Source organism: Psittacula echo (assembly GCF_963264785.1).
Source record: "Psittacula echo genome assembly, chromosome: 4".
In the NCBI taxonomy this organism is placed as follows: Eukaryota; Metazoa; Chordata; class Aves; order Psittaciformes; family Psittacidae; genus Psittacula; species Psittacula echo.
Genome location: NC_137738.1, coordinates 2429982 through 2444766, shown reverse-complemented (window position 1 = coordinate 2444766; position 14785 = coordinate 2429982). Strand labels below are relative to the sequence as shown.

Here is a 14785-nt window from a genome sequence, read left to right as displayed (position 1 = left end):
ATAGGTCTTAGCAGCTGACAGCACCCACCAGACAGCCTCTGGCTCCCCATGGCTAGTGAGCCCAGGTAACTTGCACCAGCAGCTTTCTCACCACCACTAGGAACAGCAGCAGCTGATCAGGAGGCAAGGGACACACTGCAAGGACCTCAGCCCATCTGTGCCTACAATAGCTTCAACAGTTTAGCTGGGGGAAAGAAATCTGGTACCTTGGCCAAGCCTACAGGTAGCAAGGGATGTGCTAGCATTGGTGAGGATAGCCATACCTGTAGCACCAAGAGGGACCCAGAGCCACAGGGACCCCCAGGGGCCGGAGACATGGGCAGACCCTCCTCCTCAGAGCCCCATAGAAAAGCCCAAAGGTAAGACAGGTAAGACAGTGCGGCCAGGCCCTGCAGAGCTCACAGCAGCTTGAAACACACCAGCTCCTCCCAGCTACCAGAGGGGTTGTAGATATTCAGCAAGACCCTCCTTGCCAGTATTGCAGCTAGCGAGTGGCTCAAGCTGTGGACAAGCCTGCAGGAGGCAGAGGGGCACTGTGGGGACCATCAGTATCCTGCAATGACTGCAAGAAACTCTCCTCTTTACTGTAAACACTAGTGCTGAGCCTAGAAATGTACCTGCTAGGCAGGAGGAGCAGGATGGGCCCAGGTCTCCAGTGGTGATAAACATCATCCTCCGATTAAATGCTCAGAAGAGATAGTGCAGAACCTATTAAATAACTTCTCTGTCCTGCGGCACTTCTCTGCCTCATTTAATGATATTATTGGATGGGGGAGGTCTAATACACTACAGTACCTCGTATGAACTGGGAGAAGCATGCTGAAGGCAACAGGAGTGAGTTGTGTTCACCCAACACAGACACGCTCTGTGAAACTCCTTAAAGATGGATGCATTGTGACACTTCCCTCTCCCCTCTGCTATTTTGCTCTCCCCGTTTTAATGAAATGAATAGAACATGGAAAAAATTCCCTTGGCACGTTTTGGTTCACTATTGCCTTTCCTGAGCACAAGTCCTTTGGATCCTTGCTCAGAAAGAATGGGCTGAACGCACCATTGCTCAGCTGATTTACAACTGAACTGGGAAATGCCCTAGGGAGGACAGCAGGATTGCCTCGGGTCAGGCACTGACACCAGGCACACATCAAGCTGGTTCAGACAGCTACACAGAGCAAACTACTGCAAAATAACACTGCAAGATCTGTACCAGCTTTCAGTCATCTCATTCAGCTGCTTCCTTGGTGTGTGCAGATGGGGTGCTCCAGGTAGTTTAAGTCATTGCCGTATAAAAATCTTTAAGATCTAGTGCAAAGGCAATTATGCAAACCTTAATTCTGCACCAAGAGGGATTACAGAGGCATTCTATAAGAAGTCACTTAGTAAAAGGCAATTGCACGAGCCAGCAAGCAGCTCAATTAAAATGACATCTTGCTAAGCTGCTCTGCACCAGTCAGCCTGTGAATGAAGGCTCACACCAAGGGTCTGCTGTTTCGGGCTGTGCTCTTTCCAGTAACCAAGCAACACAGCAAAGCCTGCCAGCATACAGATTACGAGCAGCACCTTATTTCCAGGGAGGGAGAAGGGAACCAGAGGTTAACATACATGCACACAGGGATGCTCAGCTCAGGCGTATGTGAAGACATTGGTTTGACACTCAGGAGATGGTAAGCGCATCTCTCATCTGGCACTGCCTGAGCTTGGGAAGCAAGCCACAGTGCTGGCCTCACCATGCCCGCATCCAGAGGGCAATGTTGGAGATCAGAATCTCACAGCTTGAGAAAAATCAGCAAACTTCCCCATGGGAAGTTACAAAGATGCCTTCCCATATGGGAACACCAGGATGTTCTGCACAGGCTTCAAACCAATCCCTTCCAAAGCATATGTATTCAGAAGGCACGTCCAGTTACCACTGCTACGCTCTGTGTACTTAAACCTCAAGCACAATACTTAGGTTTTATACTGCATAGGTCTTTTAAACTTCCACACATCTGTTACTGAACCAGCACCCCAGCAGATAGCCCCTGTTCTCACACAGGAGACAGCAAGTATAAGTCACAGGAAGACAGGCAGGGAAAGGTATGGGACAGGTCTAAGCCTTCTCAATTTACAAACCAAACAAACCACTTTTAGCCCCTAGAGACAGATTCATCCAAATCCCGAAAGTCTGAAGAAACTCCAGATGACACCAAAGAGCATAAACCATAACTTTCAATTACTGTTCTTCCCCTCAAAAAAATGAACAAAAGTCAGGTTTGAGGCAAGCTGAACAAATCCCTCTTTCCAAATGAAGATATAAGAGTCAAAACTTTTAGATCAGCAAGAATACTTTCACCTGTACACCACTAATCACCCTCTGCTCATGTGGTATGTGGAATAACCAGTCCATTGATAGAAATACAGCATCAGAAGCCACACTGCATGCAGAGCAGCATCAACTCTATCCAGGGATTATTTCCTCCATCCCTTCCGCCCCCAAATAGTTTGGGAAACAGCCCTGACACAAGTGTGAGCACCACACATCCACTGACATCATTCCTGTTTCTGGCAAGGCATTGGTTTAAGTCTCTTGCTGAGGCAAGCCCCAGGACCCACACCCCTGTAGCTGCATGCAGACCCTGCCAGCCAAAGCCACCTTGCAGACTCAGACCTAAAGCTTACCCCTGGTGTACTGGGGAGCTGAGCACAGCCACAAGCAGCACCCAGTGCACCCCACAAACCTCCTAGTGCAGCAGGGACTACATGTGGCCCCAAGTCTCAGACAGGACACTCTTGCTTAGCCCAGGTCCCCTTCCCACCCACAGCAGCCACTCCTCATGAACCTTCTCATGAAATCAGTCCCTGACAGTGTTCAAGGCCAGGTTGGACAGAGCCTTGGGTGACATGGTTTGGTGTAAGGTGTCCCTCCACATGGCAGGGTTGGAACTGGATGATCTTAAGGTCCTTTCCAGCCCAAGCCATTCTGTGATTCTATGATTGAATCCACACTGGACACTACCTGTGAGGCTCTGCCAGGTCTTTCACCCACAAGAGGGGGCAGCAGCAGCAAGCAAAACACCACAAGGACATGCCAGAAGCTGATTTGCTTTGGCGTTTATTTTGGGCTGTTTTTTGGTTTAAATCAAACTGAATCAGTTGTGGTAAGACATATCCAGCATACAATTATTCCTGGAACCCTGCCTTGCCCTCCTGTAGAGCTTTAGGGTGGTGCAGGTTGATTTATCAGTGACAGCACAAATGGGTCAGGAAGCAAGTCAGTCTCTAAATGAAAATATTCTTTGTTTTTTTTTTCTGAGACTGAATAGGAAGCAAGCATTACATTAAGGTAAAGCTTAAATGTTTAACTGAATGCCTTTAAACTAGAAGAGGATGGATTTAAGTTAGATCTAAGGCAGAAGCTCTTCCCTGTGAGGGTGCTGAGGCGCTGGCACAGGGTGCCCAGAGAAGCTGTGGCTGCCCCATCCCTGGCAGTGTTCAAGGCCAGGTTGGACACAAGGGCTCGGAGCAACCTGCTCTAGTGGCACGGGGTTGGAACTGGATGAGCTTTAAGGTCCTTTCCAACCCAAACCAATCTGTGATAATACACGTTTCTGCACAAAGCACAGGGCTGAGAGACAAAAACTAACATGACTTTGCTGTGTAAACACTAGACAAACAGGATAGAACCTGTGTACCTCAGGTATTACCAAACTCCAACAATAACGAGCAGCAAAATACTAACAAAGAAAATAGGGATTGTGTAGACAGACACTTATCTGGGCACCTTGGGTCAGATCCTGATATCACACAGATTACCAGGGCAGAAGGCCAGGTTGGCACAGGCAGCACATGACACTTGGGAGCTGGGCACAGGGCATTCAAGCTCCTACGAATAAGCCCAGCCAGTTTGGCCACTTGTTGATCAGTACTACAGCAGTTCCCTGAGCTGCTGGCACTCATCTTCGGCTTGCAGCCATCTCAAACACCATCTGGGAAGGACATACATTAAACAGCACTGCAGTGGGAAAAGTCACAGGCGTATGAAAGGATACATCCCCAGAATAACTGCTTCAAGGCATTTGATAGGTAAAGACTCCCTGGTCATTTCTTTTGCTGTCTCCATTAACCTAGGACAGAAACAGAAACAGTTTTCAGTTCTTCCATTTACAGCTGTTGGCGGGAATCAAGGGGTCCTCTCATACACTGAGAGCCACAGAGATAAGAACACAGGTTCTTATCTCAGCAAGCGCAAGTAAACTTGATTCTCCTCTTCAGCAACTTGCCAGAGTGCCGTTGACTTCTGTAGGGTGACTGAAAAAAAGAGGTATTAAAAGAAAAGGGTGTTTGGCATCCCAGTGCCTTGTGGTCCCTGAAGATGGGTTGGAGGAATGCAGTCCCCTCTGCCTCTCCCAGCCACTCCATGAGCATCACTGCAGACTGTAACACAAAGCCCTGCTGAGGTACTACACATGCCCAGGATCTTGCAAATACACAAGGTTTAGTTACAATCCAGACTCTGCCTTCAGAATAGAGTTATGTGACAGGGACAACACTGTGACAAGAAACAAGTAACCTAATCTCAGCTCATCTGAGAAAACTGTCATGCCAGACTAACAACCAACCAGGTATCCCATCCCCTTCCACAAGGACATCCCGATCCCAAAATCCTGCAGAGTATAAAGAAATACTGGAAGGAGACTGAAAAAGTATTCAATCACACACACACACAAAAACAGCTAAAAACCCAAGCAAAGGACGACTTCTATTTTGAAGTCTTCCCTAACCATATCTTTTCCCTGAGAGGAGCTTTGTAAACAGATCCCTACTCTAAGGAAACATCACATTAAATGATAAAAATATTTGTATTAGATAAAATGATGAAAATATGCATCCAAAACCATTAAAATCTGTTTTTCCCACTTTCTAATTTACCTACTTCATGCATTTTAAGCCTCGCACTGAGTGTAGATGGCAATACAGCTTTCACTGCTATTACAGCCTGTCACAGCCATTCTGTGTCCCATTTTTCCAAGCCGGAAATTATCTTTTCATTTGTAAACAACTGCCTTTACACTCTGCCTGCAGCACAGGAGACAGATTAGTGCTAGCCTGCATCCTCCACACTCCCCACTAGCCACAGAGACCCCACTGCTGGAGCACAGAGCAGCTCCAGAGAGGGTGCACAATGGGGGCCCTTCATCCCCCCACAGCAGCTCCTCAGTGCTGGTCGCAGCAGTAGCCACTGCAAAGCCCTGTTTTCATCCAGAGAAGTATCACATGCAAGAGTCCCTCTCCAGCATCCTTGTAGCCCCCTTCAGACACTGGAAGCTGCTCTGAGGTCTCCACGCAGCTTCCCTTCTCCAGGCTGAACAGCCCCCATGTTCTCAGCCTGTCTTCATAGGGGACGTGCTCCAGCCCCTGATCATTCTTGTGGCCTCCTCTGGACATGCTCCAACAGCTCCACATCCTTCTTATGTTGGGGACACCAGCACTGCACACAGTGCTGCAAGTGGGGTCCCACCAGAGCAGAGTAGAGGGGCAGGATCACCTCCTTCAACCTGCTGGTCACTCTGCTTTTGATGCAGCAGCCCAGGAAAACTTAAACAGGGGAAGTTCAGGTTAGATCTAAGGCAGAAGTTCTTCCCTGTGAAGGTGCTGAGGTGTTGGCACAGGAGATTGCAGAGCTCAACTGACAAACTCTGCTAGGCAAGAGTAAGCTATTGCTTAAGTACCACCTTCTAAGTGCTGCTTTCCGCTTTATGTCCTTATGTTCAACAGTTTTATTTAGACTCAAGGACCCGGACTTATCTGGAGGCTGCCAAAAGCCACACTATAGCAAAGAATTACCACATTCACAGCTTCTCCCTGGATTGAAAAAAAGCTGTTACATCCTCACAGAAGGAAAATATCAGAAACAAACTGTGCCAAATTAAATCCACAATGCCTATCACTTACCCTGAAACTGCAGATGAACTCAGAAAGCCCCTAGACTTACCTTTTCCCTTTTTCTAAAGAGTGGTATCTTTGCCTTCCCCAGTCTCCAACAAGAGCACGCATCCTCCCCACAGTCTCTGACAGAAGTATTAATGGTTTGGAGGTTGCTTGTTAGTTCTCGAGCTGATCTAGGACAGATGACAGAGCATCCAGCTCACCCAAAAATAACTCCTTACAAGCACTCTTTGATTTGTCCTGTCCCTCCTTTGTTTCACTCCTACCTCTCTGTCTCAGCTGGTAATCATGACCAGAAGGTCTGCATGGTTAAACTTGTGAATGAAGACTGAAGGGGAAGAGAGAGAAGAATTAACACCCAGCATCAAGTCTGAGCAGGGTTTGTTTCTGGGATTTTCCTTCAATCTTTCCAGTTATCCAAAAAGATTCCATGTCTATGGCTAATGCAGTACTTTCTGTCATATGAGATTGTGTAGCTGGGAACTAGCCCGAAACCCCTCTTCTCCACAGACCCCAGTAAGCATGGGACAGTCCAGCTCTTCCAGTAACTCAAAGGAGACTGCTGCAGGCAAAAATCAGCATCTCACAGCTTCCCTCTTTGTGGCATTTACACCACTGTGTGAAGTCTGCCAGGCAGAGCTCTATTGCAGACCACAGTGAACACTTCTGCCTCCAACAAATGTAGCTGCATGCTCCTCCCTTGCGATCTAAACCTTGGCAGATGGTGACATTTTGTTGTCCATTGACTTACTTACGCAACACGTATTTCAGTGTTTTCAGGAGCCCACCTGTATTTCTTGCTTTCTGCAGTAAGAGGGGTCCCCAGGAGTTCATTTTGCCCTCTAGGATGATCTCTTGTTTCAAATGGCAGCATCTGCAGAACCATAATTCCTTCGGCCCCCAGATTTTTCACTAAGGCACTCGATTTCATATCTAGGTTAGAAAAAGCTTCAAACCTTTTTAAGCATGCCCAAACCTAGAGGCTCTCACCAGCTGGCACCCATCACACTGGAGTCACTTCAGAGATGACCAGGAGAGGTTGTCCATTATCTTCACCAGAAAGGCTCTGTGTACAGACTCCAATAAAATTCCTATTAGTGAGATCCTCTATCACATTTTCAACAAACTTCTCCTTCCTCAGTGCCCTGCACTCACATGAGGTCCATGAAATCCCCCTCTCCCAAGTTTTTTTAAGGCTCCTGGCAGTTTTATTCTTCCCAATGAAGGCAAGAGAGAAGTGAAAAGGCACCAACAGGAGATTAAACAGGAGAGCACCTACTGCTCTCATGATTCTTCTCAAAACCTGATTGTTTCAGTGTTAAAAGCACTTCTCCCACATGCTGAACATTGCACCATATCCGTTACGTTCTTCCTCTGTGTGAGAGAGCAGCAGATGTTCAAATGCTTTCTGCAGTCTATTGTCTGCAAATGGTATGAGCCCATTTTTCTTTACAGCCCCATTAGGGTTCCTTAATAACATGGTGTGTTGAAACAGGGTTATTTTCTGTCCCACATTTACTGTTCTTTGGTTGCATCGTTCCCACGTGACTGCTTCTATCACACTCTTTGATTACAATTGATTGCCCGTTATATCTGCAGTCACTGAATGTCTCTCCATCTTCACAGAGCACCTTCTGAGCTACCTTACAGCTCCCCAAAACCCCCAAACATCAGGTTTTGTTTCAGAGGTCCCACTGATCAGCTGGCACTGGAGGGAGAAGCACAACACTGCATCTATCTACACCCTCCCCAGATACTCTGTGGGGGACAAAGATATTTGTTCCTTACGGTTCATGCCTGCATGCTAGAACAGAAGCTTGCAGAGGGCTTATTGCTCCTTGTAAAGCCAGTAATGAAAGCTTGTTGGTATTGAAGTCACACTCATTAGTAAAATACATTTCTTTTCCTCTTAAAGCTCTTACATGATCTAAGCTTTGAAGTTTTAAAGAATGCCCATTTCAATTAAAGGTACCATTTCTTTATCAAGCCACTTGTACTGTAATTCAGGTTTTGCCAGCAGAATCCTGTATGGGAAAAGGAAAACCAGCCCTATCAGGGTCTGAAACACTTAAATGTGGAGCTGAACTCCACAGGGTGCCCTTTACCTACCTACTGCAAAAGGGTGCATTACTAAGCCAATGTGAAGGACACCATCCTGGGACAGGATACCTGTATTCTCTATTAGCAAAGCATTCCTATGGTGGATGTAGCTACACTTGTAAATCTGGGGTTTGTGCAAACACAACAAACTCAGCCAAGGTTAAACACAGACATGCTTTCAGACACAGTTTGCCAGTACAGCAGGAACACCACACAGAGTTTGCAGGATCCCATCTCTATCACCCTGACTCACACTGCTACCACCAACACAAGCCTCACACTTTCAAAAGCATTATCTGTAGTCTAGACAAACCCACAGGGTGTCTGGCAGCCTAGAAGCAGGTTGATAGCTAACAGTGACTTCTCTTTAAGAGAGATTGTAAATACTGAATTAAAGCAAGCCCATGTCTCTTAACGTTGTAAGTTCCTATAGATAATTTACACTCTCCCTTGCAAGCACAGTCAAGCATTTCGATTTTCTCATGCATCACAGCAATGGTGACAGTAATCTCTAATATCCAGACCTCGCTTCATAATAAAAAAACTCATTAATATGCCCCAGCTGCTTTAAGACACTTTTGCATGGATTTATGAATATTCAATTTCCATCTAGTGCTCAGTTTCTTTGTGTCCGGCCACTGCTCTCTTGAAAAGAGGCTGCCAAAGATCCTGCAATACTTTCATTAGCTGTTGTATTATAAGCAATATGTTTAATATCAATAAATCACAGCTCTGGGAACAGCCTCAGCTTTAAGAGCAACTGGAGGCGCTCAGCATCTTGCCTGATTAATTTGCAAATACAAACTGTGTCTTGGAGCAAGCGAGGCCTTTCACGTCACAGAAAGCTGCTCAGAGCAGCGTTTGTCACCTCACACAAGGCACTTGTTGTCACCACGCTGGAAGCATATTACTTACAAAGTGGAACACCCCTCCCAGAAAAACACACTTGCAGGTGTGGATGATTTTCCAGCTCTGATGAAAACTGGCCTGGCAGCAGGAGAACAAATTGCCAAGCACAACTGCAAGAGATGGTATGCTCAGCTGGTATGAACACGAGCCACACAGCCCCATGAAGGAATAACATCCCTCAGGGGGGACCTTCTTGCTCTCTACAACTCCCTGACAAGAGGTTGTAGTGAGGTGGGGTCGATCTCTGCTCCCAAGGAACAAGCGATGGGATGAGAAAACGGCCTCAAGCTGCACCAGGGGAGGTTTAGATGGAGCTGAGGAACAATTCCTTCCGCAGAGGGTGCTCAGGCATTGGAACAGGCTGCCCAGGGCAGGGCTGCAGTCACCGTCCCTGCAAGTGTTCACACACCGTGGAGACGAGGCCTCAGTGCCATGGGTCAGTGGTAGCCTTGGCAGTGCTGGGGAATGGTTGGACTGGATGAGCTTCAAGGGCTTTTCCAACCCAGTTGATTCTATGATTTCCTTCAGGGACACCTCAACTTTAACAAGGCAATCAACGTGTTATTCCCCTTCTTAAACTTAGGCAAACGCTCAAGCCCCACTGCAGTACAACAGGATCTGGGCAGCTAAGATGCTCCTAACAGCTCCATTGCTCCTAGCACCTGTCCATCAGGTCAAGGAGCAGAGCAGCAAGTGTGTTAGGAGGTATCACTGTGTGAGTCCAGCATATACCAGGTACAGGGGTAAGACCATTTCCCAAGACACTCTCCTTAACTCTGCAGAACTCCTGACACCACATACCAAGTCACTCACAGAAGTCCTAACAGCAACAGAACAAGGAGAGAAAACATGAGTCCCCAAGCAAACACTGAGGCAGGCAGGCAGAGGAAACAGCACCACTGGGGAGAGGATCTAAAGCCACACGTACATCTGCAGCTGTGAGTACCATACTGGTTCCCTTCCAGGAAAGAGTACTGTCCTCAGAAGCCAGGCTTTCATCCAGCCCAGGAGGATGCTGACCTTTCAAGTGGTGAGTGCTGAGCACAATTCATGTTCATCCTCCACCTCCTTGGAAAAAAGTAACGGGAATTGGTTTAAGCTTCTGTAAACCCATCTATCATTTAAGGCACAAGATTTCTTGTAAGCTAGCTCCACCAGTGCAGTGAACATGACACAGAGAAAGGGAAGTGGGAAAGACAGCTGCCAACAAGATGGAAACCTGAAGCACAGAGCTGGGCTGGGAACTGGAATTTACAGTGAGGGACAATTAGATTAATGACAGACAGCTCAGGAGAGCTTGATACACACAGCAGGGAAGGGATGGGATCCACAGGGACCTTGACACACTTGAAAGGTGGCCAATGACAACCTCATGAAGTTCAACAAGGCCAAGTACAAGATCCCGCACCTGGGTCAGGGCAATCTAAGCACAAACACAGGCTGGGCAGAGAATGGATTGAGAGCAGCCATGAGGAAAAGGACTTGGGGGTGTTGGCTGCTGAGAAGCTCAACAAGCCCCAGCTCAAGTTTCTACACTTGAGCCCAGAAACCGCACATGTGCTGGGCTCCATCAAAAGGAGCATCTCCAGCAGGTCGAGGGAGGGGATCCTTATCTCTCTTCTGCTCCCATGAGATCCCACTTGCAGCACTGTGTGCAGTTCTGGTGTCCTCAGCATAAGAACATGGAGCTACTGGAGCAAGTCCAGAGGAGGCCACAGAGATGCTGTGAGGGCTGGAGCAGCTCTGCTCTGGAGCCAGGCTGAGAGAGCTGGGCTGGGTCAGCCTGGAGAAGAGAAGGCTCCTTAAGGGAAGACCTTAGAGCAGCTCCAGTGCCTAAAGGGGCTGCAGGAAACCTGGAGAGGGGCTTTGGACAAGGGCCTGTAGGGACAGGACAAGGGGAATGGCTTTAACCTGCCAGAGGGGAGACTGAGATGAGCCCTTAGGCAGAAGCTCTTCCTGTGAGGGTGCTGAGGCGCTGGCACAGGGTGCCCAGAGAAGCTGTGGCTGCCCCATCCCTGGCAGTGTTCAAGGCCAGGTTGGACACAGGGGCTTGGAGCAACCTGCTCTAGTGGAAGGTATGCCTGCCCATGGCAGGGCTTGGAACTGGATGCGCTTTAAGGTCTCTTCGAACACAAACCATTCTATGACTCTATGATTCTAAGCAATGCTACTATTTAAATGATCCATTGTGATTCTCCAGGGGAAAGGACTGCACCCAAGATGTCAAAATTCCTGCAGTATTTCACATGGCTGATCCCTTCCTACCATTAGCAAAGGGCATTACAACACAATCAGAATATCACGACTTACATAGCCTCCATAAAAACAGTCCAGCCCTGCCAGCCCAACACCAGCAAGCAAGAACTGGGTTTGGCCCTGCCAGAGGAGCTGTGGCATGGAAGAGACAGCCCTCTCATGCCATGGTGCTACAGTGCTTAAATGCTCAAGGTGATGAGCTGGAGTGAGGTGGGACACGGACACTAAACCACTACCAGAGACACTTACCCACTTAGAGGTCTGGTTTTTCTAATCTCGAAGAACTGTGTTCCTGTGTGATTGTATCTGAATTTTGTCTGTTAAAGGAAAGTAACTTGAACAGCCAAACAATGAAACAGCAATGTTCACAAGGTGAGCTGCAGTTCTGATTTCCTGCTGAAATATGAAACAAGCAGCAAAAGACATTGACTCTAAGAACCAAAAAACTCACATGTAAAATAAAGCAATTATTCACTTGTCTTTTCAAATGACATTAACTGGTATTAGGTGGAGTCAAGCAAAAAGGTTGTTTGTCTGAGCCAACACTTAAATTTGGCATTTCAGGGTCCCACCAAATATTAGGTTACAAGTTTGAAACATAAAATCTCACATTTAGGTGAGAGAAAGCTTTCATAGTCTACTCAAACCAATCAATATAACTTACAGTCTGAAAGAACCTATTTCCTTTGTGAGATTTTATAACTCCATCAGCCACACAGCTCATGTATGACCTGTAAACCAAAAGCACAGCAGGCACATCCATTTACACCTGGCAATTATAAATCATTGCCTATACAGTGCACTCGAAATGGAAATAACCAGCTAAGTGCAACTCAAGAACATTAGTTAACACTACGAGCGTAGGAGAAAAGTTCATTACAGAGGATGCCAGCAGTCACCCATGAACCAAACCTCAGCACCACTTGACTAGGAGCGCAAGCTACCATGCAGTGTAGCATCACCAAAACCAGCCCCTTCCCTGCTCCTTGAGCAGAGCTGTTCAAGTAGTAACAGAATTACAGAATGGTTTGTGTTGGAAGGGACCTTAAAGCTCATCCAGTTCCAACCCCTGCCATAGGCAAGGACACCTCACACTAGAGCAGGTTGTGCCAAACCCCTGTGTCCAACCTGGCCTTGAACACTGCCAGGGATGGGGCAGCCACAGCTTCTCTGGGCACCCTGTGCCAGCGCCTCAGCACCCTCACAGGGAGGAGCTTCTGCCTTAGATCTAACCTGAACTCTCCCTGTTTAAGTATATCAGATCAGGGAACTGATTTGGCCAGTAAAAATATGACAAAAACAACATCTCCACCACAAAAAAATATAATTACAAATAAATAAAAATCCCATCACCCAGGCACTTTTGCAAGGTTATTTTTCCAGTGAATCTGTTCCCAGCCTATTTCCCAACATCCCCACAAGAATATCCCCACCAGTAAAATAGTGGTGGTGATACCAGGCCAGAAACAGGTGACCTCATGGAGGCAAAGGGTACCCTGTGAGGCATAAATAGCCCAGCCGCTGTATAACCATGGCCCAAATAAAAACCCCAACTCGCACCAGGATGCTCTGAAGTGACTACAATTAAAGTTCAGAGTTCTCCAGATAGGAGGCGTTCCCTTCAAACCCTAATTCATGAGGTCCTTTCAGAGCACACTGAACAAAGCATACAGCTTCTTTTAGCCCTCAAAGGAAGCCCAGACCCCATTTCTGCAGCCCACTCTGAATCTCTTCTGAACACTGATGCAAACCCCGTGCCTAACGCCTGCTCCTGCTACGTGGCAGAGTGAAGGATTCCAAAACCACCCCCTAGGCAGCTGTGGCGGCTCCAGCTCCTGCTGTCGCCTTGATCCCAACCACTATTCCCCAGCAGGCTGCTATTTTTGGATGCTCTTCCAGCTGCCACCCATATCCCTTCTTAATCCTTACCAGGACTTGACATTCATTCCTCATCCCCCTGATTCCCCCCCACCCAAGGACACACATAAAATGGCAGTTTAGAAAAAAGGGAAACAAGGACAAGAGGAAACAGCCTCAAGCTGTGTTAGGGGAGGTTTAGATGGAGCTGAGGAACAATTCCTTCCGCAGAGGGTGCTCAGGCATTGGAACAGGCTGCCCAGGGCAGGGCTGCAGTCACCGTCCCTGCAAGTGTTCACACCCCGTGGAGACGAGGCCTCAGTGCCATGGGTTAGTGGTGGCCTTGGCAGTGCTGGGGAACAGTTGGACTTGATGAGCTTAAAGGGCTTTTCCAACCTGATTGAGTCTATGATTCCGTGAAAACAGAGGGAGGAGCAGCCCAGAGGCCAGCAACTGCCTCCTCCAATATTATCTGTCAGCAATGAAAACAGTCAGGTTTTAGGCATGGGGCAGACAGATGTACACATCTCTGATGTGCCCCCAAGCAAAGCATGACACTGGGCAGTGGGGATTGCTTTGGTCAGTTCCTGTGTCACAGGCAAGCCTGCCCACCTCATGGTTAGGGCTTGTGCCCCCGACCCCAACGACAAACACTCCCTGCAAGCTCAGCATGCAGGCAGTGCTCAGGGAGCCTGCAAGGGCTGCCAGGGCAGAGGCAGGAAGGGTTTGTCACAACACCGCTTCTCCTTTAGTTGTTTTACGACAAGATGCCACATTATTTTTCCAGGCATCACGATCCGATCATAACATCCTCATAAACCAGCTTCACAATGCATTTCTACTCCCACCAATGTCACTTCAGTTAAATTCTTCAGCATCATTTAAAGTTAATTACATCTCCCAAAGAATGGCTGTGACAAGCTCACTGCTTCAGGTTCTAACACAAATCCTGAGGCATCCTTTCACCCCTAAATGATCCCCAAGCTCTCACGATCAGCAAAGTCCCTGCTAATTCATGCCGGACACAAGCCAGCCTTATCTCTGGAGACCGCATGCTGGAGAAGGATACTGCAGCATCTTCATGTAGGTCTGTATTGCCTGGAGCCATTCTGGGATTGACATGGAGAGCTTGTAGTTTGGCACCGGAGGCACTGAGGGCTGGACACAAAAGAGAAGATAAAGAGGTTAGACAGTAGCTGCTCCCCGCAGAGCAGGTAAGTGATTTACTTGGGCAGTGGCATGTGCTTCGTGCGACGCAATGCAGCAGCACAGATGGCTTAAACCCCGTGTGAACTCAAGCATCCTGCTGACAACAGGGGCTGCCCATGCATCACAGCCAGCCCCATCCCTGCACCGTGGAGGGACCAGGGCAGGTCCCAACCACATCCCTCAAACACCACCCTACACGGGCAGGCCAGCCACCGCAGGAGGCCAATGCTTCCCATGTCCCCCCTCTAGCACAGGGCTATGTGGATGAGCAGAGTCCCAGGCACTGGCTCTGCTGTCCTCCCTCCCCCAGGACAACCTTTCAAGTCTAATTCCTGGCTTCCTCGATCACGAGAGAAAGATAAAAGCAGACAAGGATCCCGGGCTGCATAATTCCCCATCTGCTCCGTGCCAGCAGCACGCGTGCTGAGCAGGGAGCGTGTCGGACCCAGAGCACCGCCTGGGACCCAGATATTTAATGATATTAAGACACTTAAAGATATAGACTGGCAACGTAATGGGATTTTTCCCAAAT

General features: G+C 48.0%; 1 protein-coding gene across 2 annotated transcripts in view; it reads right to left on the bottom strand.

Moving 5' to 3' along the window:
• VASH2 (vasohibin 2) overlaps positions 1–14785 on the bottom strand; it is a gene marked incomplete at its 3' end in the record, with an annotated part of 32792 nt that overhangs the window by 13390 nt on the left and 4617 nt on the right. The window contains exons 2-4 of one of the 2 annotated variants that reach the window (XM_080615793.1): positions 14114–14202; positions 11437–11493; positions 4026–4100 (exon numbers count right to left, since the gene is read on the bottom strand). In XM_080615793.1, coding sequence (XP_080471919.1) covers positions 4026–4100; positions 11437–11493; positions 14114–14202 — 221 coding nt within the window. The remainder of the gene's footprint in view (positions 1–4025; positions 4101–11436; positions 11494–14113; positions 14203–14785) is intronic. The other variant, XM_080615794.1, reaches the window with a different exon arrangement.